Consider the following 16,919-nt stretch of genomic DNA (forward strand, 5'->3'; position numbering starts at 1 on the left):
ACTTTCGAGATTTTTATTGCATCTAATAGTGTAGATGATGCTGATAAAGATTCTCTTTATTTTAAATGAAATAGATAGCTTTTTTATTTGATAGTCTGAATTTAAGTTGGTGCATATGAAGTCAATATTAACACATCTTTTAAAGAATTTAATTTAATTTATATATTTGAAATGAAGAAGTCGTATTAAGTTATATATTTGCAAAAAGGAAAACATAGCTGTACATTGAATTGGAGCAGAACACACATCTGCATTTCCTACTGGTTCTTTGATTTATTTTCAGAGCCTGTCCATATTCTTGAGTATATATGTGTGTGTGTGTGTGAGAGAGAGAGAGAGAGAGAGAGAGGTTTCTGTAATAGAAGCAAATCCTATCCTCAAGTGACAATGATAAATAATATAGAACAGTTGGATGAAAAAAAAAATACAACATCTGGGAAAGAATTACAGAGGAAAAACAGCAAAAAAAAAAAAGAAAAAAGAATCAGTCAATCACATCAAGCAAATAATAGTGACAAAAGAAAAGGCATAGATGATACAACTATAGTGGAACTGTAAGGTATAATCAGTAAACTACAAAAGGGAAACCTATTTAAGTACAACATTTCTCAGCATGCTGTTATCTCTCCCAGTGTTGGAACACCAGAGTTTGATGCATTGGGCAGAATGCAGCCTTAGTTTTTCAGTGGCAAACACAGAGAAGAAGATCAGCTCCTCAACCCCCCAAAGCACGCTTAAGTCCTGCTTTTTGCTCAGGTGTCAATCTGGTAGGGAACTTCACCTCGAATTTGATCCTTAAATCACCCCTATTGCCGGGTTCTTTTACTATCGGCATTCCCTCTCTGGCAACAACCACCTCATAACCGGGGTTCACAATGTCGGTCACCGGAATCGATAGACTACGGCCATCGAGCGTCGTAAGATTTACTGTCGTCCCTCCCAACGCCTCGGCTAATGACACTCTATGGTTCACAATCAGGTCATTGCCATCTCTTTTGTAAATATCATGGGGTTTCTCATCAATCACAAACACCAGGTCTGCTGGGAGCTGGTTATGTTGTTCATTCCCTTTGTCTGGGAAAGTAATTTTGGTTCCTCTCTTCCATCCAGGCTTCACATCAATTGTTAATATCTCTGTTTCTGGCACTTGTCGTCTGTAATGTAAATTTCACAGAAAAAAAAAAAAAAAAATCAAATTAGCCTGGAGTCAGGCCAAAAAGCAATCAGTGATGATATTTATAATCACAATGATTCTCTCTTTTGGCTAAGAAATGAATTTCATCACTTAACGATTAAAATCAGCATGTTTGAGAGCAACATGACATTTTATCTATGTTCAGAAAAAGAAAAAAATGAAGAAGTGAAGAATGGTTATCATTAAATGAAAAAAAAAAATATGACATATCTATATTTTGCAAAAGATTGGTAGGTTGGTAGTCTTAATTTCACCAATAATGGATTTCAAATTTATCATTCTGCAGAGTAGGGTAGCATGATGGCTCTTAGGTAAGATGTAAGATCACTTTGGTCAATAAACAAAAAATGTTTAAATCCATCAATACTTACAATACTATAACTCTATTGTACCATGGCAGAAGATAAAAGCAATAGTTTCTAATATCTAATTCAAACAGCAGTTTGATTGAAGGAACTAAAAATAACAAGAGTTTAGAGGAAAAAAACATATACCCATTGGCATTAACCAGAGTCCTTGAAATCTTCATTTTCCTTGTTGATCCAGAGTAGAGCTCCACAAGGCTGCACGGCAGTTTGCTTTCCACAGGTGGTGGTTTCTTTGGCACGCTGCCCTCGCTATAAGATCGAAAGATATTTTCGCTCCCACCGAATCCCCCAAAAATCCCCGATCCATCCGACTGGAACCGCATAGATCTCCCAGGTCCTGATGAACCAAATCCAAAAGGGCTACTTCCAAAGAATTCTGCAAAAATGTCCTCTGCATTCCTGGGGTTGAATCCATTCCCCGCACTGCCATTTCCAAATGGGAACCCACCACTGCCAGATGGAGGCATATCTTTCAACCCTTCCTCACCATATTGATCATATATAGCCTTCTTCTGCGGGTCACTCAATACCTGAATTCACAAATTTACCAAAAAAAAAAAAAAAAACTTAAAAAAATCAAATTCCACTCAATCTCAACTAAATGCAATATTAACTTGGTTAACCTGAAAATTCCAAATGTAAAATCATAGACACTATAATTAAGGAGCCAAACTGACATTAAGTGAAAGCACTGCTTCTAAGCCCTATTTGATTGCCGAAAAATTGTAGAAAAAGAAAGAAACTTTGACGAATATTTAAATTATTTGATTGGTTGATAGATGAGATGACAGAATATGGAAATTCTGTCAGTCAATTGAATATGAACTCAACAAAGCCATATATTCCATTGTCCCTGAATATGGAAATTCTGTCAGTCAATTCGATCCAGAGCCATGCCTTCACTTCCCTTCATCTTGTATTTCTCACCATCTCAACCAAGATGATCTTGAAACTTGAAACAAAATACATAGGACTCTCAACTTTGGTAAATTGACATAACTTCTATAATTGATCCATCTCATCATTTTCATTTTAAGGGTATCAGCTACACTAAGATCACTATCATGTTGACTATCCATATTCCACACCATACTATTTTTCTGGTGAGAAAAAAACAATATAATTGAATGGGACCAAAAAAAAAAAAAAAAAAAAACTCAACTTCGATCCTCCAATCACCCAGAAACCAAGCAAGCCATTAAAGAATTAATAACTAAGCCAGGAAGCTTTAAAATTAGAGAAAAAGAAATCCCCAATAGAAGAAAACAGAAACAAAATCTAAGGACAATAAAAGTGGGAAAGAAAGCTTTACCTCATAGGCTTCGGAGATCTGCTTGAATTTGGCTTCGGCGTCTTTCTTGTTTGTGGGGTTCTTGTCAGGATGCCATTTCATTGCCAATCTCCTATAAGCCTTCTTGAGATCATCATCGGTGGCATTCCTGTCCACTTTCAATACGCTGTAGTAATCCAACCCCATTTCTGATCTGAACCCAATAAGATGTTCGATCCAAACCCCCCCCCTAAATCTTCAAAATTTGACCCTTTTCAAGAACACCCAGATCATCAAACTGGAACCTTTTGCTCAGCTCTCACACTTTCTCTCTTGTCTCTGAGAACTACAAGTCAAACTCCTGAAGAAACTACATGAAAATCGACACAGAGAGAAAGAGATGGGAAATCTGAAAAAATGGGAATTTTTCAATGTGATTGATCTTTATTTCAGAGTTTCGTTGCAGAAGTTTTTTACGTCGAAAAGAGGGAATCTGAATGAGTCTATGGTGGTTTTGGTGTCTTGGGTTGAGAGAGTTTCTTCGTCAAAGTTACGATCAATGTTCGATGGAGATTTTTGGCTTTGATAAATTATAAACCGAGAGTTGCGGGTTTTTGTTTGTTTATGGTGTAAGCAAATTCAATTCCGGGATCATCATCATATTGTTTATTTGATTTTGTTTTCCTTCGTTTGTTTCCGGGGAAAATGTGTTTCTTCTCTTTGTGAGCGCCACGTAAAAATAATAATAAATAAATAAATAAATAAAAAGCCCTTCTAGTCTTCTACGGGCCAAATAAAATCCTCACCAATCGTGTGCATTTAGCAGTCTAGGCATTGCCACGTCATTTATGTAAAATAAATCTACATCATTTTCAATAAATTCTAACATCTCAACTATCATAATTTTTTTCATAATAAACTAATTATAAAAGAACCGACCAGATTTCATAGCAACAAAATCTTAAAAACGGTTTCTTAGTATAAAATACTAGAAACCGGTTTATTACTTAATCCTCTTGAGTTACACAAAACTAATGGATATTATGTATACTTTATAAAAACCGATTTCCTTTTTTCAACCAACTCTACTTTCCATCAAAGTAGGAGTCCAAAAGAAAAAAAATACTTTTCTTGGATTAGGATTAGGAGAGCCTAATAGGATTTTATTATTATTATTATTATTATTTATCATTTTCATTATTAAATCTGTAAGACTTCTTCTTCATATGTGCTTACAATTTAAGCAGAGAATCTAGTGTCGAGATTCAGTGGGATAAGGCTTAGTCAAATTTCTCTTATTTCTATAGTTTTTTTTTTTTTTTAGGAAGTCTCCTATTTCTATCTCATCGCATGCAGAAAATTTCATGCATTTTTCATTCATCCTCTCAAATGTGACTTAATTTTTAAAATATCATTGAACTTGAAATTATTATTATTGAATTTTGATCTATTGATGATTTTAAAAATTAACACAAGAAGAACTCTAGTCCTCTTAGCATTACTTGCATCAACGATACTTCAACAATGAACTTTTCACATGATTTTCATGTCAAGTCAAATGGTTTCTCCGCCACTCCGGACAAAGTTTCTCCAATATATATATATATATATATATCTTAAGAACACTTTGCATTTTTTGAAAGAAAAATGTCCTCTTTGATATTACCTGTAAGCGAGTAGGGCACTGAGAACTGAGAAGGTAGGGACACCATATGGCTTATTGCAAGTGCTTGACAAGGTTCTTGCTTGTGTCATAAAAATAAAGACATTTCTTATTGATCTGAGGCAAATAACAAGAAATCATAGCTTAATTACTGAGCTTCAAATAGAACACCAGAAAATCACTTCAACGATTTTTGGCAAATTGGCAAAAAAGTAGAAAACCAAAGTGGAAGAAAATAATCACCATGCTTTACAGTAATAATCAACACCACTCTGCATCTAACTGCTAATACAGTCCAAAACCAAACCAGGGGAGATCTTTGTCATCCAAAAGGTTTACGCATAATGTATATCTCACTCCCACTCCCTAACGTGGTACTAAAAATTATCATTAGATTTTGATTGAAATTTTGGATCCAATGGTGATGTTTAGTACCACACCAAGAAATGTGCAAGTTGGAGTATGGGAGTAAGAGTATGTGTAGCATTTTTCTTTCAACATACATAATTTAGAAATAGCTTTGTCAAAGAGGAGAGATGAATCATTTGGAAGGCAGGATTCATCTTCACTAGGTTGGCAAAAGAAATTCTCAGCTGTTTAAGAACAAGCACTTGCCATTATTGACGATGGTTCTCCCCGGGCATGTCTCAAAAGCTCTGCATATGGTGAACGAGAACAGCTGCAGCAGAAGAGACAAACGGTGATTAGCCATGAAATGGCACAAGGAGAAACTGTCTTGAATGATGATCATATCAACTATCAAGTACTCGACAGGAAACTCAATCCAAGAGTTTGGCAGAGGACTCACTCAGATTCAAAATGGTACACTGCTTTTAGTATTTCTAATCATTAATTAAAATGTTACTCCTAATATCAAAACGATCATGATAGCAGCAAAATGCTTATTGGCTACACAAAATTTTGCCAATATTTTCTAAATTCACGAAAGCAAAATCTTTTAAGAGAATGCTATAGTGGGTGCTATCCCCTTCTACTACTGCTGTCTTGTGTAATAATTGAGTACCTTGCCACCCATATTCTAGTGCGGTGCATGTCTATTACCATATACCTTTGCTTATATAATAGAATGAGGAGTGCAAACTTTTAGAGGAAGCCATATTGAAATAAGTTAGTGATCTGACCTTCAAGCTAAAGTAAGCTGTCAGACCAATTGGGATACAAGTATCAGTTAATATTTACGTGCAACACAGAGAATTGTAATCACAAGAAGAATAAGCAAATGCAGCTAGAAGCACAGAATCACAAATTGTATCAACCTGGGGAGCATCAACTTGCCAGGCGGGGATACAGACATATACCATTATTCTCAACTGACTCCAGGAATTCCCTGGATACAAGGACATTAATCTGCCAAGTTTGAAAGAAGCCAAGTTAGAGAAAATAATTATTGCTGTTGTTCTCACAATGTTCTTGACCATGATATCAGACAGAAATCAAATGTTACAGTAATTTTAACACCTCCACACAGATAGCCAATTGGTAGACCAACTATAGTGTTTTGACAATCTTGATACGAACTTAACCAAGGTAACTTTATGTCCCCAAACAGCTCCCTGGAAAAGTTTGAGCAGGTCAACATGAGTGACAAATGAAAGGGAATGATTCATCCCATTGATGACTCAACAAATCAGAGGTTGCAGTTTATAACATATGAAGCATGCACTATTTATCCAGATTTTCCACATGCACACACACACACACACACAAAATATATATATATATATATATATATATATATATATATATATATATATATATATATTGCAAGAACAAATATAACAGAAAAAAATCCAACCAAAACTAAACAAGTAGTTGAGCCTTTCTTTATAAGTTAGGAGTGATATCAAAATGGCAGTTCCAATAACGCGAAATTAATGTTTCTCAGAAGAAGACACATAAAACCAGTGATCAACTGAGGATCTTTCACTGATTGAGATTTGTTAAATGTTAATTCACAACTCAAGGTTATAATTTGAACGAAACCATCAACATCTCATATTTAGCATAAGAAGTCACGATAGGCATACCCCGATGTCAACAGTTTGGAATCCAGGAACGGCCAACGAGCTCATTACATTCTGCACAAAAATAGAAAATTGGAAGCGAGGACGAGTTTATGAAGCAGGAGAGATCCAGTTTAAGTGAGCACAAGATTAGCAGTTCCTTAATGCATCTGAAGCTTCAGGAGCAACTCTCAAGCATTTGATTAAAGAATGCACTAGACATACCAAGCAACATCATCAGTAATCTCCGACAAAAAAATAGTAATGTGATACTAGGACAACATGATTTTGTACTTGATAGACCTATCCCGAGACTGTAGAACATAAGGGACCTCTGATAGTACTTATTCACATATCCAAAGGATTTGACAGACAAGATACCTGAGACAAATTTATCCTGAAACATATTTACATCAAATTTATTGCGTAGCTATATGATCACTTGGGTCCATAGTTCGATGAAAAGTCTTAGAATATAAAACAAATATAAATTAGAATCTGCATACCTGATTAAAGGTGTGTTCTTCTCGGGAAATTCAGATGATGTGGGAGTAGCAAGCTCAACGATTCTGTATTAATTAACTTGTTATTGCTCGCGCCGAGTCCCTTTCTTAAAATTGCTGCATTGGCAAAATCCCTAGAAGTTTTGTAACTTCCGGATATTTCTTCATCCAACCCCTTGCTCAGTTAAGAATTTCAAAAGTTTGCTCATTAGGTTGGCACCCTTCCATTACCTTAGTTATCAGCAATGAGATGAACGCACAAACCTGACCTCTCAGGAACATTGCCTTCAATAGGGTACTGTAAATTGCAATACTTGGAGTAAGCCCATTCTCTAGCATCAAATCCCTCAGCTGGAGAGCAATTAATAGCTTCCCTTCCTACTAAGGCCCCTTGTCAAGGACCCACAGGTATAAACATCTGGTTTTAGCCCCTGGGTGTACATGTCCCTAAACAGTTGACCAACCAGCATGCTATTACCCTCCCTTCTGAAAGCACGTATAAGAATATTATATGAAGTCATATCAGGTACACATGCAGTGTTCCTAAGATATTCAAAAATCCCGTGAGCACTTCTTAGTAACCCATTTTTACAGAGTTTGTCCAGCAGCATATTAAGAGCGATTGTAGTGGGAGTAGGGCCATTACGCATCATGTATTCCATTAATTTCAAACATTCTGAAAATTTCCCCACTGTACAGAAATACTGAATCAAGCAAGTTGAACTAACAACATTAAGCTCAACCCCTTCATGCTCCATACGAAACAAAATCCTCTGAATCACCGAAGAGTTACCCTGTTTGCATGCTGCAGACAAAATTGTATTGAAAGAAACTACATCAGGTCCCTTATTTTCCCACTCAAAAGAGTCCAAGAGCTCCAAAGCTTCTTCAATACTATTCTCCCTACAAAAACCTTTTAGAATTGTGTTATAACATACAATACTTGGCGTAAAGCCATCTTCCATCATACTCTTCAACAGAGACAACGCCTCTCTTGATCTTTTATCACAACACAAACAATTGAAGTATATATTATATACAGCAACATCCAGAGTACAGCCCCTTGATATCACATCAAGCAGTATTTTGTGAGCCATCCCTATTTTGCCTACTTTTAACATGCCTCCAGCCAAGGCAGCATAGGTGTATGGATTGGGTGAAAACCCTCTTTGATCAATCACCTGAACAAGCTGACATATTTTTCCCACTTTATCTTGATGACAAAGTTCACGAAGAATTATATTATATGTAATCAAGTCTGGATCACATCCTTCTCTTTCCATCCTACCCAAGTATTCCAATGCCACCTCAACCCTACCAGCATCACAAAGAAACTTAATAATTATAGTGTACGTTCTGAGATTTGGCTTAAAACCATCACTTTGCATTATATTTAAACAACGAAAAAGATCATCCCCAAAACCTTCTCTACCAAACCCATACACTAAAGCAGTATAAGTGCATACATTTTGGACAATACCCTTCTTCTTCATCAAACAAAACAATTCCAAAGCTGCATAACTCTGACCAGACTTACATAAAGCCCATAGAATGAGATTGTAACTATACACACTACAAAAATAACCTTTACCCAGAAGAGCAGATAACACGGAATATGCCCCACGAATCATCCTAGCTTTGGTGAGCAAAGAAATCAACAAGTTCAAAACGGGTTCAGTTGGGAAATACTCCAACCTCAGCATTAACCGAAATACACCAAGTGAACAATCCAAACTTCCCAATTCAAGTGATTTTTTCAACACTTTCAATAACATTGTAAATGACGGTACAAACCCACTTCCACACATCTCATTGGCAACAAAAAACATGTCTTTCAAATTACCAAGGGATAACATCCCATTAAGAAGCACATTGAAAGTTAAGGCGTTAGGGGCTGGCCCAAATTTTTTCATCCCAAGATAAACTTCAACCAACTCTTCCAACAACACATTCCGTGACCTCAAATAGCAGTACATCAAAGAATTGTAATCATACACAGTAGGCTTTCCAGGTGCATTTCTCATAGAACTCAAAGTTTCTAGAGCTTTTCTAAAGTGACCTGAGGTGGCATAATTCTGCATTCTACGCTGTAATTTGATGTAATCACAATCATGGGTACTGCTCTCTTCTACAAAATCGATGGTTCTAAGAGCACAGGAGGAAGAAAAATTGACAAAGAAACGAACAATATTGCAAATTCTATTCGAATAATTGGCTGTAGGAACAGTACAAAGAAGCATTGCAGGTTAAAGAAGTGGAATTTTGTAACCAAAATAGGTGAAATAAAGCTAGATAGATTGAGAGATTGAAGTAGAATTTCATTTAGTGAAAGCTAGGATTGGTTTGGTCGCAGAGATTAATAGATAAAAGAAAAGAAAATTTCTGAAAAAGCCTCTCACTTTGTTGCATCAATTTTAAACTCTCGCAGACTAAGCCTGAATTTCTTTTTCTTGTTGAGGATTTGAATTTTCATTCAGCTTCCAAGTAAAAGAAGAAAAACACAAAATTCGAAATATTCTGTTTCACTTATTTACCTTTTCTTGGCAACCAAACAGAGCATAACTATACCAATAAAAGATGAGATATACAGGCAGGGAATCTTCGACCCTGAAGGATGAATAAACCCTAGCATGAATTGCCATTGAAGAACAAGAGGAGCCAGGAGGTTTAAACTTTAACGGTGAGGTTTCGAGATGAAAGAACGGCGTCGTTAAGATTAGCAGTTTAAACGACACATTGAATACGATGGAAACGACCCACAAAAAAAAAGAAAAAGGAAAGGACTTTCCCTGTCAACTGCCCAAAAATGTAGAATAGATTATTTTTGGTCATAAGATATAAGATTTTTTTTTTGAATAAAGATATAAGATTTTTGGGGTAGGACAGATACCCCTCAAAAACAACAATTTTATTGTGAATGTCTACTCAAACCATTAAAAAATATCTTCCCTAAAATTAGAAAAAATTAAAATGTTTCATTTTCTCTCCCAGTTCTCCTCCCGTCCTCCTATTTTTAAAAATTACGGTTTGATCCGTGAAGACATATGGGTCTCACACATGAGCTTCACATATCCAATGCTAATTTTGAAAAGTGAGAGGATGAGCTCAATTTTTAAATTTTTAAGGTTTTTATTTATTATTATTATTTTTTTGAAGGGTAACTTTATCTTTGGAGGTAATTGACGTTTTCCTCTTTGTTTTTTTTTTTGGGTAGTTGAGGCCCTAAGGGGAGACATTGCGCCATTCATTAGTTTGGGGGAGGAGAAGCATTGACAATGAGGTGATAGTTTTAGGAAAATATGTGTACTTTTTTCAATATATATATATATATAGTCTTGGACCCCTCGACTAAAATGTGTCGCTTTTGGAGGGCAATAAGCCCATGAAAGAATGACATTGTTTTACAATGTTTCATATCCATTGAAAAGCCTCACCCTCCAATTAACCACCCCCACCCCCCCGAAAAAAAAAAACCAAGAATAGAGCTGTCCATTTGTTTTTTTTGTTTCTTTCTTTTTCTGACTGGAATTTTTTGCAATTGCCTGCTTCTTGCAATCGGGTAGGCAATTGAGAGAAGCTTTTGATGGGGTCCACATATGAGTATCAATACGGTTACAGTTAGCGATTATTAACAAAAAATGTTAATGTAGCCACCTTAACGGCTATTAAATTTTACTAATAACAACTGTAACTGTAGTGGTTAGCAATTAGTTATTAACTGCCGGTTAGTGGTTAGTAAAACATGTACCCGTCCGCTATAACCACTTTTTCAAAATTGGGCATTTTGGGCCTTCTCAAGATAAACATATAACCAATTTTTCAGTTTTTGGCTTTTTTATTTTTATTTTTTTATTTTTTTTATCATTGTAGCATTTTTACCTCATTTGTTTTTTGCATTTTTAGTGTCTTCTTGGCCAAATTACTATAAAAAGAGCCCATATTGAAAAATCAAAAATATTTGACCCCAAATTTACATTTACTTGTACTTAAAAAAAAAAATTCCTTAAATATAAATCATAACCTGTTAAAATTTAATATAATTAACTTGAATAAAGTATTTGAATTGTCATTGAATCATACGATTGAGTATTGATCTTATACATTTATATTATTCATATGCATATATGTATAATTATAATTTGTAACATACATGGACTTATAAATTTATAACATACATTGGAACTAAGTTTTTAAGTACTTAATTCTTATATTAGTATGAATTGGTATACTTATGATTTATGTCATATTATATATGTATAATTTGTTATTATATAATCATATAAATTATAATGATAATACATTAATACTTCAGTTGTGGTTATAAGTAACACATTGTTTAATCCAATGTCAATTACTTAATTTGATATTATACGAATCACATTATCATTGTCTATTAATAATATGATTAACTTTAATAAGTATTTGAATTGTTATTGAATCATATGATTAAGTATTGATCTTATACATTTATATTATTGAATATGCATAATTGCATATATGTATAATGTATTATGACATATATAGACTTATAAGTTTATAACATACATTGGAACTAAGTCTCTAAATACTTAATTGTTGTATTAGTATGAACTTGCATACTTATGACGTATGAGTTATGCCATATTATATATGTATAATTTGTTATTATATAATCAAATGATTTAATGATCAATTGATCATGTGATATAATCCTATAAATTATAGTGATAATATATTAATACTCAAATTGTGATTTAATTATCTCAAAAAAAATTTGTGATGTAATAATCAATTGATTATGTTATATGTATAAATATTATTATAATTATAATTATAAAAATATATTATATAAAAAATGCGGTTAGCGGTTACGGTTAGTAAACCTAATAACCGCTATCGGTTATAGCAGTTAACGATTAAGACGGTTAAGTGGTTATAGGCTCATAGCGGTACACCCTTAAAACTTGTTAATATGTTTTTGGATGGCGCCACATCTTTGGGGTTGAATCGCGCTCCCGTAGAGGTGCTTGGGGTTGGCTGCGTGCCACCCCAACCCCTTCTCTCTCTCTCTTTTTTTTGGGTGGTTTTTAATGTTTTAGTTTTATAATTTTTTTTAATATATAATTTATATAGTTTTACACTTTTATTCTGTGTGCCATATGTTGCAATTTTATTGGGCACACTAATGAAATATGTTAAGTTAATAGACAAAATTTGAGTGGAAGGAGTAATTTTTTTTAAAAAAATACCTCATACACTTATGATATGAGTTCATATGAGAACTAATTATAAATCAAGTAAATCATAAATAATACTTTTACATTTTTTCCTCCGTTGAAAATTGAAGGAAACTTTGACAAAAATATTCGTTTACCCGCCAAAACAAGAGAGTGGCTTTTCAGAAAAAGACCTAACACCTAAAGACCCCACGTGCAAAACATGAGCTCTATTATTAGGTAGATTAAAATTTAGTCATTTCAATACACAAAAAAAAAAAAAAAAAAAAGGAGAAGAAGAAATTATTTAGTCATCCCTGCTAGACCTCGATATCATTTTTAATAAAATAATGCTATTCTTCACATTTATTTTAAACCGGTTACGTAGCGTGTTTTAAATAGTCTTTCATGTCAACCATTTAAACAAAAAAAAAAATCACTTAAAACACACCGTGTTCAATATAGGTTTAGTTAAAAAGTGATAACCATCAACAATCAACACTAAGCCTTGGTAGCCTAATAGGTGTTTAATGAGTAAAAATAAACATCATAAATCAGCAGGTTAAAATTGTGGTATATTTCGCAACAACACATGCTACAAGCTTAAAGCATCACATATCCAGAGCTTCAGATGACATTAGAATTATAACCTTACAGAGCATATACCCCAAGCAAGACAAAAGCATAAAAGAAAAACAAAACAGCAAAGATCCTTTCATTTTGAACTAAATGCAATCTGCACGATAGCTGCACAGGAGGAATCTGACCCATCAAACAAAAACAATGAGCCTCAGAACTATACAACCATAGCGTCTGATGTCTGCCATCTCCAAGAAGATGCCCTATTTATATGCTTCTTATCCACAAGATCAGATATACCAACCAAAACAAATAAGATTGTTGATCACAAGGTCAATCAGAAGACAATCGCCCAAGCCCTAGGAGCTGGATGAAGCAGCACTGGTTTCGCCCTCTACATTCTTCAGTTTCAGTGGCGCACAATCGGCTGAAGATCCAAATTCTGAGACATCACCGATGTCCAAAGTGTCTGGAAGACTTTCAGAAGACTCAAAAGGTTGGAACTGTAAGAAGAAGGTAAAAAGAAGGCAATCACTAATTAAAATGATCGACAGTAAAAACATAAGATTAGAGTTCAGCTTATGATAATAACGAAGCCGAAAATATGCAACTCATATTGACTAATGAGAGTGGTTATTCGGAAGCTAATATTTCTAAACTTGTGTTTCTGAGCGTGCATCCAGACACACGTGCCCCTCTGTGTAGACGTGTTCTCCTCACGGTAAAAGACAACAACCCAAATTCAATCTATAATTTTTACCAGCTCCAAGATCATATCTGCAATAATGCAAAAACAAACTGTGCCACTGAGTTTCAGTGCCAGAAGTAACACACAGCTAGAGGTGACTACACAAAAAAGCTCCATAGGAGTCTTCAGACCATTTCCCACCAACTGACAAAAATGGTATTTAATGTCTTGCCTTTTAAGATATTGAGGCCGAAAATAACAGCAGATAAAGGTTGTCTGAGCCTTCAGCAAGATTAAAACAGCCAACTGAAGTAACAACTTCTATTTAAGCATGTGGTCCTAAGGGTGAATATATATGAACCGAATCTTGGTAATTTTTTTGATAAATGAACCGAGTCTTGGTAATACTTCTTAAATTCCAATGGCTAGTTAATTGCTCCTAGAATAATATTCCTAACCTTTTTAATTAGTAAATTACCATGCCCTTAGTGGATCTTGAACCCCACGACCTCATCCTCCATCACATTCTTTTGGGGAAAAGAAATATCATTTGAGTCAGAGTTCATTGGTAAGATCTTTCTAGTGTTTGTAGGTCCAGAAATTAAAGTACATGACATAAATTCTATTAGATTTTCTTTGGCCTAGTAATCATGGCATCCACATGAAAAGCTGAAAAGCTTTCTGATGCAACAAAAAAGTAATATTGTTCTCATATCAATGTTATTCAAAATTGCAGGAATTGTGGCACATAGGTATTTACAAGATAAAAGTGCCCAAATTTATTGATTTACTTCCTACACAAAGTGGTTAAAGTGGTAGGTGAAAAAATATTGACAAACATCCTTTTACCTATAAAGCTCTATTTGGTTTGCTACAACCTTTGAGATGGATCCCTTTTACCTTCTCTTGATCCCAAATTATAAAGAAAACTCATAAGACAATATGAACTGCCATAGTCATACCAAAGAATCAGAGAAGTTGTTTATTGTTTCAAACTTTTCAATATTTGCTACCACTAGACCAGCACTTTTCTCACTGTGCTGTACGGTACCATAATCTGAAGTCAAACTATTGGTATGGGGCTGAAAAACCAACACCAAAATAATAAAAAAATTAAATGGAAGAAACTATAGAGAATAAAGTCTACTTTGACCACCTGATAATATTATGAATGTTGTTTAAAAACTTCAAAATTAATAAAGTTTACTTTTTCACCTCAAGTTGGTTCAGCATGTCAACAGTGGCTTCCAAGTCACCATTATTTGCCAGATAGACATCATTAAGGGACTGATCAGATAAACCAGGAAATGTCATCTGAAGATATTGCAAATCCATGTCAAATTCTTCATCCAGTATCTGTTTATCTGTTGCTTGATTCACATTTTGTGGTGATGAACCATAACCATGGGCAGGGTGGCTCTTCACTGTAAAAACTTCACGACTGGGGAATTTTTCAGTACCATGGGCATGAGGGTCGAGAGAAAATTTTCTATGGAGCTGTTCAGGGGCTCCAAACTGGACAGACTCATTGCCACTCCTATAGTCTTTTGCTGTCACATAAGTTCTATCTTTATTATCTCTTTGGGAGAGCGGAATGTATGATGCTGCATATGGATTCAGGGAAGATACTCCTGGCTTCATGGCTTCAGTTCATTAACAAAAACAAAAGATCACCTTTCCCTTAAAAAAACCCACTATTAGCAGATCCGGCAAATAGTGAAATAAACTTAATCAAAACAAAACAAAACTTCAACGCTTTACAATAACAAGTCATATACAATATAAAAAAATAGGATTTAAATGATGTTGACTAGTACAATAATAACAGCAGTCGCACTTCAACATAAAGTGCTAAAGAATTCTTGTTATCATGAAAGTACTCAAAGGGACATTAGCACTGTTTTTATGTATATATATAAATGAAGTATTACAAAAGGTTGTGTGTAGCATTGTAATCCAACCATGTCATTAACGAACTCAAACATCTTTCGACCACGATTTTCCTCTAACATTCAGAAAGCTGGAATAATTATTTGCAACTTCCATATAATTCATGGAAGTTGTATTCAAGTAATCAGAAGATTCCCCTATAACAGGCACTGGATATCTCCTAAGGCAATAATACATAGTTTGAGCACATAAATTTGTTGCACCAAATAATCACAGAAACCCGATATCAAGCAGACTACTAACCTTTTGTCCAACCATACTACTTGAAATCATAAATCAAGTTACCACCCCAGAGGGCTCTTTAACAATCTCTCCCTCTATCTAAAACTTCCCACATAATAATTCCACAACTATAACCACAATAAAAGCGCATTAAACCAAATTATACACAAGGAAATTATTATTTTTTTCAATTCAATTGCTAGACTCGGACCAACAAAATAATCGGGTAAAGAGTTCCTACGACTTAGCTTTCGTTCATACCCATTAATCACGTATCAATTCCAAACCCCTAACGAAGAACGAAACAACCATACCATTCGAATTTTCATATTTAACTTTTTTTCCCTTTCATTTCCAGACTATTTATGTATTTTAATTTTTTCAGAAAGACTTCCAAGTAATCAATTGCCATCCCATAACAAATTTAATTCAAACAAAAAGGGAATAAAAACCAAGATACAAAAGTCAATCTTGATTCATCAAAAAAATTCCAATCGTTTCATTCCGGTAAAGCTAGTGTAACAAGAAACCCTAAATTGAAAAAGAAAAGACAATATTCAGTAAAGTTTTTTTAAAAAAAATCACAGAAAATAATAGCGATTACGAATTGAGTGGAAACTCACCGGAGAATATCCGAAAATTCGAAAAGAAATGAAACCCTCACTCTTCAGACCGGTCAGTCAGGAGCGCAAAGAAATTGGAGAAGCAGAGATTGAGAAATATATAAAGATATATATAGCGCGTGTCTTGGGGGAGATTTTCTGTATTGAAGAGTTCGTAGTGCAGTGTAGGGTCTGTTTGGTTACAGGTTTACCTTAACCGGGTTAGAAATGTTTCCGAGTTTGGATTTGATTGGCAGCCGGTTTAACTGCTTTTTGGCGCCGTTTTTTTTAACTTACCAGTAACCACTTGATAATCCCCCCCAAAAATAATAATTAAAAATTTATAAAAAATTTTGCGAGATTTTATTTTCTTATATCTAATTATTAATATTACTTAATCCTTTAAACGACGTAGTAATGTACACACTTTAAATAATTTTTTTTAAAAAAAACTATATATAACTGAGAAATAATATAATGTATTGTATTTTTAACCATTTTTACAGAATGGATGAATTTATCATTAAATATTAAATTTATAAAATAAAATAAAATAAAAAATGAAAAAAATATTGACGTAAAATTTTTCGGTAGAGACAGGTGTTGGTCTTTCAGTGACGTGGCAGGGTTTTATTGGATAAGGAATCCGACCTTTACTGA

At 34.3% G+C, this 16,919-nt stretch overlaps 2 protein-coding genes and 1 pseudogene across 5 annotated transcripts; all 3 read right to left on the reverse strand.

Annotated features, from left to right (window-relative positions):
- Positions 1–372: 372 nt before the first annotated feature.
- On the reverse strand, positions 373–4,585 carry LOC132189321 (DNAJ heat shock family protein). The gene is made up of 4 exons (XM_088510651.1): positions 4,500–4,585; positions 2,876–3,194; positions 1,690–2,093; positions 373–1,154 (listed from the first exon to the last, which is right to left on the reverse strand). The coding sequence occupies exons 2-4, from the start codon at positions 3,038–3,040 to the stop codon at positions 716–718; spliced, it is 1,008 nt and encodes a 335-aa protein (XP_088366777.1). The 5' UTR covers positions 3,041–3,194; positions 4,500–4,585; the 3' UTR covers positions 373–715.
- A 46-nt stretch (positions 4,586–4,631) lies between these two features.
- On the reverse strand, positions 4,632–9,269 carry LOC148583603 (uncharacterized; annotated as a pseudogene). The gene is made up of 4 exons (XR_015909138.1): positions 7,027–9,269; positions 6,545–6,917; positions 5,774–5,864; positions 4,632–5,175 (listed from the first exon to the last, which is right to left on the reverse strand). The product of XR_015909138.1 is annotated as an uncharacterized LOC148583603 (transcript).
- A 3,503-nt stretch (positions 9,270–12,772) lies between these two features.
- On the reverse strand, positions 12,773–16,389 carry LOC132190348 (polyadenylate-binding protein-interacting protein 5). 3 transcript variants are annotated; one of them, XM_059605318.2, is made up of 3 exons: positions 16,281–16,389; positions 14,701–15,128; positions 12,773–13,300 (listed from the first exon to the last, which is right to left on the reverse strand). In XM_059605318.2, exons 2-3 carry the CDS (start codon positions 15,124–15,126, stop codon positions 13,157–13,159), a joined length of 570 nt encoding a protein of 189 aa, XP_059461301.2. In that variant the 5' UTR covers positions 15,127–15,128; positions 16,281–16,389; the 3' UTR covers positions 12,773–13,156. The 3 variants fall into 3 exon arrangements, with proteins under 3 accessions (XP_059461301.2, XP_059461300.2, XP_059461299.2); XM_059605317.2 differs by having other exon boundaries at positions 14,701–15,159; XM_059605316.2 differs by having other exon boundaries at positions 14,701–15,165.
- Positions 16,390–16,919: the final 530 nt, after the last annotated feature.

Source organism: Corylus avellana, chromosome 9, assembly GCF_965113065.1.
Source record: "Corylus avellana chromosome 9, dhCorAvel1.hap1.2, whole genome shotgun sequence".
Taxonomy (NCBI): domain Eukaryota; kingdom Viridiplantae; phylum Streptophyta; class Magnoliopsida; order Fagales; family Betulaceae; genus Corylus; species Corylus avellana.

Coding starts and splice junctions, on each gene's coding strand:
- LOC132190348 (XM_059605318.2), bottom strand. CDS start 15,126: ATGAAGCCAGGAGTATCTTCCCTGAATCCATATGCAGCATCATACATT. Junction 13,301..14,700: donor ACATGCTGAACCAACTTGAG/GTGAAAAAGTAA, acceptor TTCTTCTTACAG/TTCCAACCTTTTGAGTCTTC.
- LOC132189321 (XM_088510651.1), bottom strand. CDS start 3,040: ATGGGGTTGGATTACTACAGCGTATTGAAAGTGGACAGGAATGCCACC. Junction 2,094..2,875: donor AGATCTCCGAAGCCTATGAG/GTAAAGCTTTCT, acceptor TTGTGAATTCAG/GTATTGAGTGACCCGCAGAA. Junction 1,155..1,689: donor ACTCTGGTTAATGCCAATGG/GTATATGTTTTT, acceptor TTTACATTACAG/ACGACAAGTGCCAGAAACAG.